The sequence below is a fragment of the Metopolophium dirhodum genome, chromosome 7, assembly GCF_019925205.1.
Source record: "Metopolophium dirhodum isolate CAU chromosome 7, ASM1992520v1, whole genome shotgun sequence".
Taxonomy (NCBI): Eukaryota; Metazoa; Arthropoda; class Insecta; order Hemiptera; family Aphididae; genus Metopolophium; species Metopolophium dirhodum.
Window position 1 is genome coordinate 30,664,162 of NC_083566.1, and position 12,922 is coordinate 30,677,083.

General features: G+C 29.5%; 1 protein-coding gene across 1 annotated transcript; it reads left to right on the forward strand.

Annotated features, from left to right (window-relative positions):
* The first annotated feature begins 1,687 nt into the window (after nt 1–1,687).
* Nucleotides 1,688–11,242, forward strand: LOC132949789 (fatty acyl-CoA reductase wat-like). Its single transcript, XM_061020867.1, has 8 exons — nt 1,688–2,089; nt 5,712–5,960; nt 7,589–7,716; nt 7,806–7,915; nt 8,106–8,295; nt 8,382–8,642; nt 9,620–9,877; nt 10,822–11,242. The coding sequence occupies exons 1-8, from the start codon at nt 1,901–1,903 to the stop codon at nt 10,907–10,909; spliced, it is 1,473 nt and encodes a 490-aa protein (XP_060876850.1). The 5' UTR covers nt 1,688–1,900; the 3' UTR covers nt 10,910–11,242.
* Nucleotides 11,243–12,922: the final 1,680 nt, after the last annotated feature.

Consider the following 12,922-nt stretch of genomic DNA (forward strand, 5'->3'; position numbering starts at 1 on the left):
CATAAAATTTTCCAAATATTTTGACTCTTTTTGAGCTGTTTACAGCCATTGTCAGTTTTCAATTTTTTTAGTTTTTTTTTCTATAAATATCAATAAAATTTTATCTATTGAGTAAAAAAGCTTGAAAATTTAATAGAAGGCTCCTAGTTTATTGTTTCAAAGGCAGATGAAAAAAATTAAAAATCCTTAGTCACAGTTTTTAATTATAAGCATTTAAAGTTCAAATTTTGACAAAATACGGAAAAATCACGAAAAATAGCAAATTATTTTGATGAGAATTCATAAAAATTTTTCTTTTTAAATCTAAGATTTGAAAATGTAATATAAGATTACTCATAAGTTTGTCTACCTTTATCAAAAAAAAAATGTCTAGAAGAAACTTAAATTAAATTTTTATGAGCGTCTGAAATTTATATTTTTACAACATTTGATATTTACTCGATTTCTCATGTAACGATTTTTTTATTTTATTGTAATTAAAAAACGAATGACTGTAGATACTTGAAAATTTCACTGAATGTTTATATTAGCATTTTCTATACACCATACAATTTTGAAAATATTTTGACTCTATTTGAGCTGTTTACGGACATTGTCAGTTTTCAATTTTTTTAGTTTTTTTTTCTATAAATATCAATAAATTTTTATTTGTTGGGTAAAAAAGCGTGAAAATTTAATATTAGACTCCTGATATATCGTTTTAATAGCAGTTGAAAAATATTAAAAATACATTTGCACAATTTTTTTTTATAAGCATTTAAAGTTCAAATTTTGACAACATTTATCAAATTTATAATTTATTAATTATTTTGTGGTTAAAAATTTATAAAATGTTTAACTTTTATGGCTAAGGATTGAAAATTTAAAACAAGGCTCCACGTTAATAGGTTATATATAAATTACTTTATTCACAATAATATCATCAAATATACTTGGTAATATCATAGGGTGACTGACCGTTTTCGCTCAGAATCGTTTTTCTTATACAATGATATTATATCATTGAATTCAAATTTAACACCATCCATTACAGTGACCCACTTCTACCCACTTCTACCGTACAGCAGATCGACATCCACTTATCCACCTTTTTCGATATCAGAACTAAAAAAAAAAGCTATTCAAGTTTGACGAACACAAAAGTAATGAAAGTGAACATTGTTGACTTACGAAAAACCATGATTTTTGTTTTTATTTATTCTTGCCATACCGGTTACAGAATATAAAATAGTTATTATGATTGTACAAAATTTTTGACCAAGTATAAAATACTTATTAATTTGGTCAAAACAATCCAATTAAAATATGCGAAGGTTACTTTTAAGACGTGTTTAACGGGTTACCTATATCCGTATTAAATTCAGAAATTGGGAATTACATTTGGAACGGTCAATGCCACGCAGGATAAAGACGTATATTGTACAATAATATTATACATATACCTATTACCTACCCATATTATATTTGTTTTTTTTTAATTATTGTATTTGTACGTGTTCCCTTGGTTTCCGGGGAACGTCGGTGTGGTAGTGTATATAATATGATAACATAATATTCTGTAATATTAAAAAAAAAAAATTTCCATCGGGAATCCCGCCCAGACTCCGTGAACACACCTCATTGGAATTTTAATTTACCTACCACTGAACAGTGTATATCCCACAGCGCTGTACTTTTAATAAACGGATAACTAATGCAGTTTGTAGAATATTCCAGTTAGTGTACGATGAGCGAAGACTAAACAATTATTATAGTTACACTCGAGTTACATCTCTTTCCCGAGTATACTGCGACTACAATTCACCTAACCGTTTCATATATATATATATGTATACTTATTATCTATTTGGATTCGCGACTTAGTCAAAATCAAAGCGATTGTGCCAAACAGTGCTGGGCAATGGAGTCGAGTATAGCGGGGTCGTTCGGAAATGGGATAGTTTTTATCACCGGAAGTACGGGGTTTTTGGGTAAAATGCTCGCAGAGAAATTATTGAGATGTTGTTCGGTGAACAGTATTGCGATACTAGTCAGAAGCAAGAAAGGGCTTAGCGCAAGTCAACGGGTTGAGGATATGTACAAAAAATCTGTAAGTATTTTATTTATTCAAACGTTTTTGACGCTGTTACTCACGCTTCTGGGGAAACTTACTTAGAAAATTGAAAAATCGCGACTTCCTCCATATTTAGTGGTATCACAGCATAATAAATAATATAGTTAACCTAGTCTCAGAACCTTTACCACAATTGTATTGCATAATTAGTATACTATTACACATTTTGCAAATATTTTTCTTTAATTTAAATCAAAAACAAATTGATAGGTGTCATTTTCTCTGAAAGCATTCATTTTTTGAAGTTAATTACTACCCAGAAGTATGTTTAATGTCTACCAAAATAATTAAGGTGTTTAAAATATGTTTTAAACAGTTACATTGATTAAACCTGTTTTAAAAGTTTAAAACAAAATTTAATGATTTTTACAAATTAAAATTAAAATTACTAAATTGTTTAAAAATATAGTTGTTGGCCTATTAGTTATTTCTAGTTAATTAAAAAAAGTGTTGTTACAGTTTTATTTATGTTAAATTAACAAATATATACAACTTCATTTTTAATACCTATTAAATAATTGTTTGCTTAAAATTACTACTTACTATAATCAAGTACAATAAACCACACAACAATAGGCGCAACTATGGTTAATATTCTGGAGGGGGGGGGCTAACAAAAGTATTTATTTAAAATAATCCATAGGGGGTTTATATCTAAATCAATAAGGGATATTTTTGCGGGGCTAAATCATAGTCACGGGGCTAATGCCGCGTAGCCCCCTAGTTACGACCGTTGACTGCAAAAACCGCACACTTTTGATAAAATACAGGTCAAAACCACACACTTTTGTTAGGTTAAAACCGTACACATTTAATAGGTCAAAACCGCACAATTTTAGAAATTGTCGTATCCAAAAACCGCACAGTTATGATTTTGACCCCAAAAAGGTCGATAAACAAAAAACGCATATATACAATTAATAATTTGTTCTATTTTTTTTTAAATTTTATTTAAAATTTTAAATATCAATTTTAAAAAAATGTAAAACAAAAAATGTTTGGTATATTAAAAAATTTTAAATATTAATTTAAAAAAAAATTAAAACTTTCAAAGTTTGATTGGCTGAAACCGACTGCCGACGTTTTTTAAAAACTTTATACAATCTCCGTCACGTAAAAATTCTTCCCAAAATTGAAACAATAGTACATATCATATAATCTTATCTTTTCACTATTTTTACTAAAAATAGTGTGCGGTTTTAACCCAGTATAAACGTACGGTAATTTGTTATACAATGACCGTTAAGCTGTGCGGTTTTTGGCTATCGACCTTTTTAGGGCTAAAATCAAAAGTGTGCGGTTTTTGGGTGCAACCGTTACGACAATGCACACAACCCACCCACAAGTTATATATTATTCTTTATTATCAATACTCATAATAATGAAATATTTTAATATTTTAACTTTTTTATGATTATTTGACCACCGGGGACGACAGGAACACGTATTTAATCGCGTTCTAATCATAATATTAATAATAATAATAAATGATTATTAATTATATTATAGTATTATTCTCCATTCTGTGATCTACTGTTACTATGTTATTTCGAGACAAAAGATAATTATTTTTTACTGGAGAACTTGATTCTATTATAGTTACTATATTATACTATTATTTAGAAGTCAAGTCAGTAATCTCAACGTATACATTCACAACAGCATCACCATTTTTATTTACAACATTGTAAAGGAATAGCTTTACGTACTAATATAATATGTATGTAGGTACCTAGTCGATTCACGTATAAGTCTACAAGTATTATACTAATCGCAGAGGCAGTTATCCTTGAGTTGTTATGGTCTCATAGTTAGAAACAATGTTATATTTTGGCAAGCTAATCAAGAGGAGCGGGCAACAACAAGTTATCATTACGAGGCGGCGGTTGCGAGAATAACAACTTATTGAATATCCACCCTACCAGGACCAGCAACGCAGAAGCGACTTCACGCCACTAACCATATACAGGACGACTACTACTACTATTATTACCACGACGATATTATACATTTCATTCTGTTATAATAAAAACATTGCATTTATTATTGTAATTTGACTACTATTATTTTCAAATCATCTACATAGTGAATCCCTGAAGGGGCAGCACGTAACAACATTCAAACAGACTTCTTGTACTAGTTATACTTAACTACTATAGAACTATATTGTACTTAAATATACTCCTGAAGTAGTATAATTTAAGTTTAAACAAATTCAAGATTAAAAAATTAATATGGGTGCAAAAAAAAAATAAATACATTTATAATAATATAATATGATATAATATAATTATATTACTAGCCGTCCCACCGGCCGTTGCCCGTGTACGACATTTGTTTTTTTTTATAAATATAATTGTAAAAAAAATTATATTATACCATATTTCTACTAATTATTTTAATATGTAACCAATGGAAACCTTATAAATTTGTGAGCTGAAAAAAATCCATGTGTTGGCTAACTTTTAGCGAGGTATCTTAGGGATTGAAAAAATAAACTATTCGACTAAGTCATAATTTCTTTATTCAAGACCATAAACGTAATAATTTGATAGTTTGATACATGTATTTCCCTCATCTATATACCAGAGTAACAATAGCAACCATTTATTTACAAAAACAAAACTAAAATCTGATAATTATTAACAATTTTTTCAATTTTCATGGTAAATCTCAAAATTGTTGTGTGAGGACCTCTTCCGGACAACTTTTTCAATTTTTCTTTCCGTAATAACCTACAGATATTACGATAGCTAAAAAAAAAATGAGCTAAATCAGTCCTGTTGTTTTTAAGTGATTTCTAACGTATAGCATTTAATTTTAATTTATAAATATTTTATTATAATGACGTGTAACCATTGGTAATTTGTAAATTGTAACTAATAGGAACCAAAAAAAAAATTATAATTATGCACTTATTTCAATATTTCTAATAATAATAATAGTAATATAGACAATTTTATTAACAAACAAAAAAAATATTCTATTTTTGAGGTACCCTTCAGCTACCAATAGAAACTGAAAAAATACGCTGTAAACACATTCCAAGACTCATAGAATCTATATTGAATAATTTTTAACTCAATCGGTCAAATCGTTCAAAAGTTACAGTACACTCAATAATCATATCATATTATAAAAGAATGATATCTTTGAGTCATTTTATTCGCTAATATAGTAATCAGTAATAACTAATATATAATTAAAATAATACATTTAGAACATGCTTTGATGATCCATCATATATTTTTAATTTATAATAATTATTACACCACTATCTCGGGCCTAGACGAGCGAAGCGATACGACTGCCAAACTTGCTTTCTGTAATATGTTCAGGTTTTATTTTGTTAGTAAATATTTTATGATTTAATAAAATAAATTACTATTACTTTTTATTAATTAATATTTGTCTTATATAATTTAAAATTATTATATGTGTTATAACTTATAGTATAGAATTATATTATTATATTATGTCAATCATCAATGACTTGTATGACAACAATAATAAATAATATTAGTGTTTGAATAAAATTGAATTTATACCTACATACGTTTGATTACTTTTTGCTAACAATTATTTAATTATTTTTCAGCTATTTGACCGACTTCGTAGCGAAAAATCAGATTTTATGCAATCAATCAGAATTATCGACGGACATTTAGATGATTCGTCGATGGGTTTATCATCATCAGACCGAGAGTGGATGATAGAAAATGTAAACTTTGTTTTCCATTGCGCGGCTACGATTAAATTCAACGAACCCCTCGAGTTGGCGTCGAAAATAAACATCCAAGGCACTGAACATGTATTGGAATTAGCATCACAAATGAAGAATCTGAAGGCAATAATTTAATAACTATTATAATCCCATAATTAATAATACCCACATAGTAATTATAATGATATTGATAATATGTAATAATAATAATAATAATAATGGGGGACGGAGTGGCCGAGCGGACTAAGGCATCGGTTGCGACGCTGCCGACCCGAGTTTAATACCTCGGTCGCGGGCGGCATTTTTCTTCGGGCAAGTCACGGTGTCCGGAGAACAAGTGCCACCATCCCCCCCCCCCCCCCCCCCCCATACCCGGGGCATGGCAGAAACCTACGGGTGCCCCATTAGGAATTCTTCCAAAACACAACACACACGTGTACCAACCTACCCAATTTAAAACCTACAGTTCCCTTCCCCACTCCCAATAGTCAATGTTGCCGCGGGTTATATCCAAAAAAAAAAAAAAAATAATAATAATAGCAATAATAATAATAGCAATCTTGGCACATCTCAACGCATGCGTTCTCTCTGTCTTACAAACGCGTAACATAGCAAATTGTACGCTCAGCAGATCACGTTTAGCTCTGTTAGTTTAAAAATTAGAGTGAATTATATTATAAAATTTAAAGGTAATAATGTTATCTCGTGAACCTCATAGGTTTTTCTTTTAATATTTTAATATTAAAACAAGTCGTCTTTATGAGTATTTTAAAACTATACATTTTTTGTGCATTTTAAAATACTTACAACTTTCTTTAAAATTAAAATCTAAAAGAAAATCTGTGAGGTTCACTAGATAATCATTTTACCTTTACATTAATTTATAAGAGGTCAATTCTCTCAATTTTTTTAAATTACAGAGCTAAACGTGATCTGCTGAGCGTACAATTTGATATGTTATGCAAACATGACCTCTTAGGAGGGCGCTACACCCGCATGCGTTCTCTCTGTCTTACAAACGCGTAACATACCAATTTTACTCTCAGAAATTCAAGTTTTATGCTGTTAGCTCAAAAATTAGAGTGAATCGATCTATTATGAAACCTGATTGTAAGAACATTATCTATGTACCTTATCTTTTAGCAAATTGGATCAAGATGGTACTTTAGAGAGGGCATTTTTCGATTTTCTCAATAGTTATTTAATAGTTACAGGCTATAATAATTAATAATAACAGTTGAAAATATCCAGACTGACAAACCATCTCCGCTCAGAATACTTTTTCTTATACAATGATATTATATCATTGAATTCAAGTTTAATACAATCCGTTACACATCGACCCACTTGTAACCTACTGTATAGCGGAGCGACATCCACTTACCCGCTTTTTTTTATAAATAATTATTATATAATAGTTGATAACCAACGATTTTATTTGTTAAACATTTTGGCTTTTATGCAAAGTATGGTGGGTGGGTAGACCTTCTCCCCATAAAAAAGGGAGGGATATTTTTGTTGGTAATAATTTATTTGGTTATATTTTAAGATACCGCTAATATAAGATTAAGCTTATATTTTGGTGAGCCGTGGAGACAATTGTAACAAGGTGTATAATAGGTAATTCCTTATATTTCCTCGTGGATATTATATTGGATGAGTACCATATAGACATAATGTAGTTTCTTTATAATTTCTATATTTTATTATTATATAATATATTTTAAGTGCGACGTATACAAATTGTACAGGGTTTCGTGCACGTGTCAACAGCTTATTCGCACTGTCCGAGGAGTGTAATCAAAGAAGAATTCTATCACGTACCAATCACGGCTAAAGAACTAAAAAATGTAATTGTTGACGAGGAATTATCTTTGAAGTAAAATATGACAATATATTATATTTGTTGAAAAATAAACTTCATTCTCTTATTTTGATTAATTTAATAATGTAAAATGTGAACAATAGAGTTCTGGAAGATTGGCCCAATACGTACACTTTTACAAAAGCAGTCACGGAAAATATGATACTAACCAACGGAAATCACTTGCCGATATCAATATTTCGTCCGTCGATTAGTAAGAATAATAGGGTTCATTTTTATCGCTGAAAAGTATATATTATAATAGGTGTTAACGCGTTTCTTCTGAATTCTGATTTTATTATTTGAATATTTTGACTAAAGATTATGTATCAAATTATGGTGTTTATTGTACCCATGGCTAAATATGAATACACGTGAATTGTATCAATTTAATATTATTACAGTCGGATGCACGAAATCTGAACCAGAACCTGGCTGGTTGGATAACATGAACGGACCAACAGGTTTGGTTACCGGAGTCTTGGTTGGATTTTTGAGGACGGTACCAAACATCGGGAGCAATATAACAGATATTATCCCTGCCGATTACACCGTCAACGCATTGATTAGCGTCATGTGGGACACAGTTAACAGGTGTGCAATGACATCAAAAATATTCATTGTGCGTGCACACGCAATGTTTAAAATAATATTACAATAACTGTTTTGATAATTTTCAGACACAAACAGTCGAACGGAGTGAACAAGGTACCGAAAATATATAATTACGTTTCATGTGTCGAAAGTCCTTTGACATGGGGTAGATATATCAGAGAAATGCACGATCAATATTACGTAGCTCCTCCTTTGCAATCGATGTGGTACGGTTTTTATATTTTCTATACGAATTTAATGGTCGGAAGTATTTTGAGATTTTTCTTACACCGAATACCAGGCGCATTTATGGACTTATTATTGATTTTGTGTGGTAAATCTCCCAAGTAAGTTATGATTACTTTGTTTATTGGATATAAATTATATTAGAAATTTTAAATTTTTGCAGCTATTGCTTGAAAATGTATTACAAGGTTTTTTTAAAAGAAGTTCATACCTATTCAGTGGCGTAGAAAAGGGGGGTGACGTGGGGGTAAAAGTTTTGAGAGGGTGGTGGTTTTTCCAATTTTCCCCTCCCATTTAGCTTGTCGTTTTTTTTAATCCACCTTTCAGAAATCATGTTTACACATTACACCACCGTACCTATTATACTGATACCAAAAAATCTTAACAATATTTAAATATTTGCTCAACATTAACGGTTTTTATTATATTTTGGATCTAGTTGTTGGTACTTTTGGGAGGTCAAAATGAAAAATTCCTAGTCATTTTAAAAATAATTCGGAAAAACCAAAAACAGGAATTTTTACGCAAATCTAGTTTTCGACTAAACTTAATTAATTTTTTTTTGTTTATTTCAAAAATAATATATTACCGTTAGCTTTAAATTTTTATTAAATATTTGGATTTATTAAACATGAAATAATTTTCAAAAATTTCAGATTTTTTTGTTCTAGACATTTGACTTTTTTAGTTTTTTCTTTTTTAATTTACATGCAAATGATTTCATTTTTCTTTGTGTGTATAAAATTTGATAATTTAACACAAGGTTCATTGTAAGTTGTTTTTACAGAAATTTAAAATTTCTTGTATCTATAGGTACATTGTAACTATTTTTTTTTATAAGAATTCAAAGTTTTTACGACATTGGATATTGGAATGTATAATAATTATTAATTATTTATCCTCGACTTGTTATTTTGTTATCATTCAAAAATTTTTTTTTTGATAATATTTCAAATTTACTATTGATTTATTATTTTTATTCAATAATTCAATAATATTATGCATTTTCTTAGCCCTTAGGTACTTAATATGTTGGCTTATGGAAATGATTAATATTAAATGTATTATTATTATTTAGAATGTTGAGGATGTATGCGAAAACAGAAAATATGATCGATCTACTTTATGATTTTTCCATAAGACAATGGATATTTGACAATAGCAATTCAAGAGAATTGTGGTTGTTGCTAAGTCATGATGACCGGGAAATGTTTCGGTTCAGCTTACAGGAATTTGATTGGAAACCATATATAAAAAGCTATTATTACGGGATCAGGAGACATGTACTGCTCGAAGACCTAAGCAACGTTGAGAAGGCAACGTCTAAAAATCGACAGTACGATATTGTGGTTACCAGCTTTTCCTCTCACTGTCTTTTAAATTATAGTTTTTATGATGTTTTCTATTAAGAGGACGTGCTACCCGCATGTGTTGTCTCTGTCTTACAAATGTACACACTTAGCCAAAAACGGTTTTGCGCGTAATAACTTTACTCCCTCTGTATTTATAGTAGAATTACAAAAATTCCACAAAGCATATGGAAAAACTTTGTCTGTGATGTAGTGTTTTTATTTTTTTGATAACATAAATACAATTAAAGTTATTAGTTTGAGAAAATTAGGTTTTTTTTGTTTTTTTTTGATTTAATTATTAAAAATGATTGTTTAGTGTTATCAAAAAAATTTGGTAAGTGTACTATAAATACTGAGAGAGTAAAGTTGTTTCGCGCAAAACAGTTTTTGTCTATGTTGTCTAACGGAGACAACACGTCATGCTGCCTGCACATCCACACCCGCATTAATAGTTGTTTCTGTCTTGAAACGTACTATATTGCAAATTTTATGTTATCAACAATGCTTTTTACTCCATAAATTCTAAAAATAGAATGCACTGACTTGTTATAAAATGCAAAGGTAAGATTATTATCTAGATTCTAGAGCATCCGGAGGCTTTTATTGATATTTTTTTATTAAGAAGCAAGTATTATGCTTATGACCTTTTTGAAACTAAATTTGTTGTACATTTTATAATTATCATAACTTACCTAATTAAAAAGAATAATATCAATGAGTTCTTCAGCGATACTTCAGATAATAATCTTACCTTTAAATTGTATTATGTTAGCTTACCCTAATTTTAAAATTACATTTAATTATCAGGGTAAAATTGATTATTGTTAACGTAAAATTTGGTATGTTGTACGTTTGTAAGTCGGAGACAACACAATGTCATGTGGGCGTCCTCTTAATATTGATGTACCTATCTAATTTATTGTTTCAGGTTATTGTGGCTTCATCGGTTGTGTGTGGTTCTAACTATTTATGCCGTGCTGCAATTGTGTTGGACTTTTATAAAATGTACATTTTGAAAAAAAATTGTCGACAATGTATATAAATATTAGTGAAATCAATTATCTGCGAGATAGAAAAATATAATATATGTTTTTATATTTTATTTCACACGGGAAATCAGCTGTTCGCATATTTTATCATGGTATATAATATTATAGCTTTACGATTTAAATCAGCGAATCAGATTGGAATTATAAATTCTATGATGAGCCACAGCACTGGGTCACTGGGACTCATATCTTTCAAATTTAATGAATTTTCACTTTATTTTTTAAGTGACAGTTTTCACCTTTAGTTTTTATAAAAATGTAACATTTAAGATTCTATGAATAAAAGATTAAATTAATTTAGTTTTGTATTTCATCTTTACAAGTGCGTGAAAAGTTACTTTTACGACGCATTATTGTAATCAATATCTCATATATAATTTAGATTCTAAATTATACGGTTAAGACATGTACGATTAACCTAACAATTTGATATTAATTCAAAAAGAAAATACGATATATGTATGATGCTTCGCACATTTACTCAACTTGGTTGTTGTAGATAGGTACTTGTGATTATTATGAAATGACAAAACAATTTTTTTGGTGAAGTTCAAGCATTAGTTTCATGATTTCGGGTAAAAAAAAGAACTGCTACTTTTATTGAATTTCAACATCAATTATATCCAAGTGATAGAAAACGCTGACTAAAAATCTTTTGCGACCTTAGGTGGATTTTACATGGAAGGATCGTAACTGTTATATTTGAATGATTTGGAGCAATACTAGAATCGTTAAAAAAGTTAGTAAATTATGGTGATAGAATAACTGCATCAGGTGCTAAAAGTCTTTTAACCACGATAACAACGTTTAATGTATACTCAAAATGACCTTAAATAAAAATATGTTTGCAATAACTACACCTTTATCCAATAACTTACAAAGTAAATCCATAACATTTATGCAATAAATCTAGTGGATCCCTCAAAAAAAAAAATAAGCAGTTAATGATGCAAAATGTTTTGTTGAAAAATTTAACACATCACCAGCTGAGTTATATGTTTTAAGGAAACTATTAACCGAGGAAAAAAAGGATGCATAAGGTAAATATATATCATGAAGTTTCTGCTTGGTTGTAGATAGGGAAAGTTGGAACTAATGATAAGGAGACCGATAATATAGGAAAGGATGAAATCCAAGATCTAATAGAGAATTATTAAATTAAGTATTTGAGCGTAACAACCAAAAGCAGCGGATAAACGCCAGGAGATCGTATCCAGCCAATCTATTTACAACGTTCGTGACGGATTGCTAGACGCTCAAACTTTTAAGCATTCCCGCCAAGTCTTACATCCAATCCATATCACTAATCCTTATCATGAAGTCTAAACTTTCGATTTACAGTTGGCGCGACTTTTATAATTCAAACGACTGTTTGAATTCTCTTTTCTTTTCTTATCAGTGAAGTTACTTATCTTCGTTTGTTCTCGAAGTCCCTTATGTTCTGAGGTGTTGGTGTATGGATTACTTTGATTATGACTTCATACCGTACCTCAATTATGATTAAGACTACTTAGTAATGATCTGAAACTGCGTTTGCTCCTCTTTAACTTTTGACGTTTTTTATAATCGTCTTATATTTATCTTCTATGATAAAATAATCAATTTGGCTACTAAATCTGCCTCCTGGTATTGTAATCAATATCTCATATATAATTTAGATCTTAAATTATACGGCACAGGAATGGATGTGTTTAAGTCAAATTCAATAATAAATAACTGTATAGAATGAAAAACAATATTGAGCGAAGAGAGCTTAACTTTTTGGTAACAGCAATTATTTTAATAGTTTTTATAGTTGACAAGTGGGTACCATTCGGCTGTACAGTAGTTGTTGAGCATATCATTGTATTGGTTGTGTTATATTTGAATTCAATGATAAATCATTGTATACAGTACATAAGAAAAATGATTCTGAGCGGAGACATTGTGTTAGCCTAACATACTTGTATAGATAATCATATTTAATAGTTAAAATTTTTT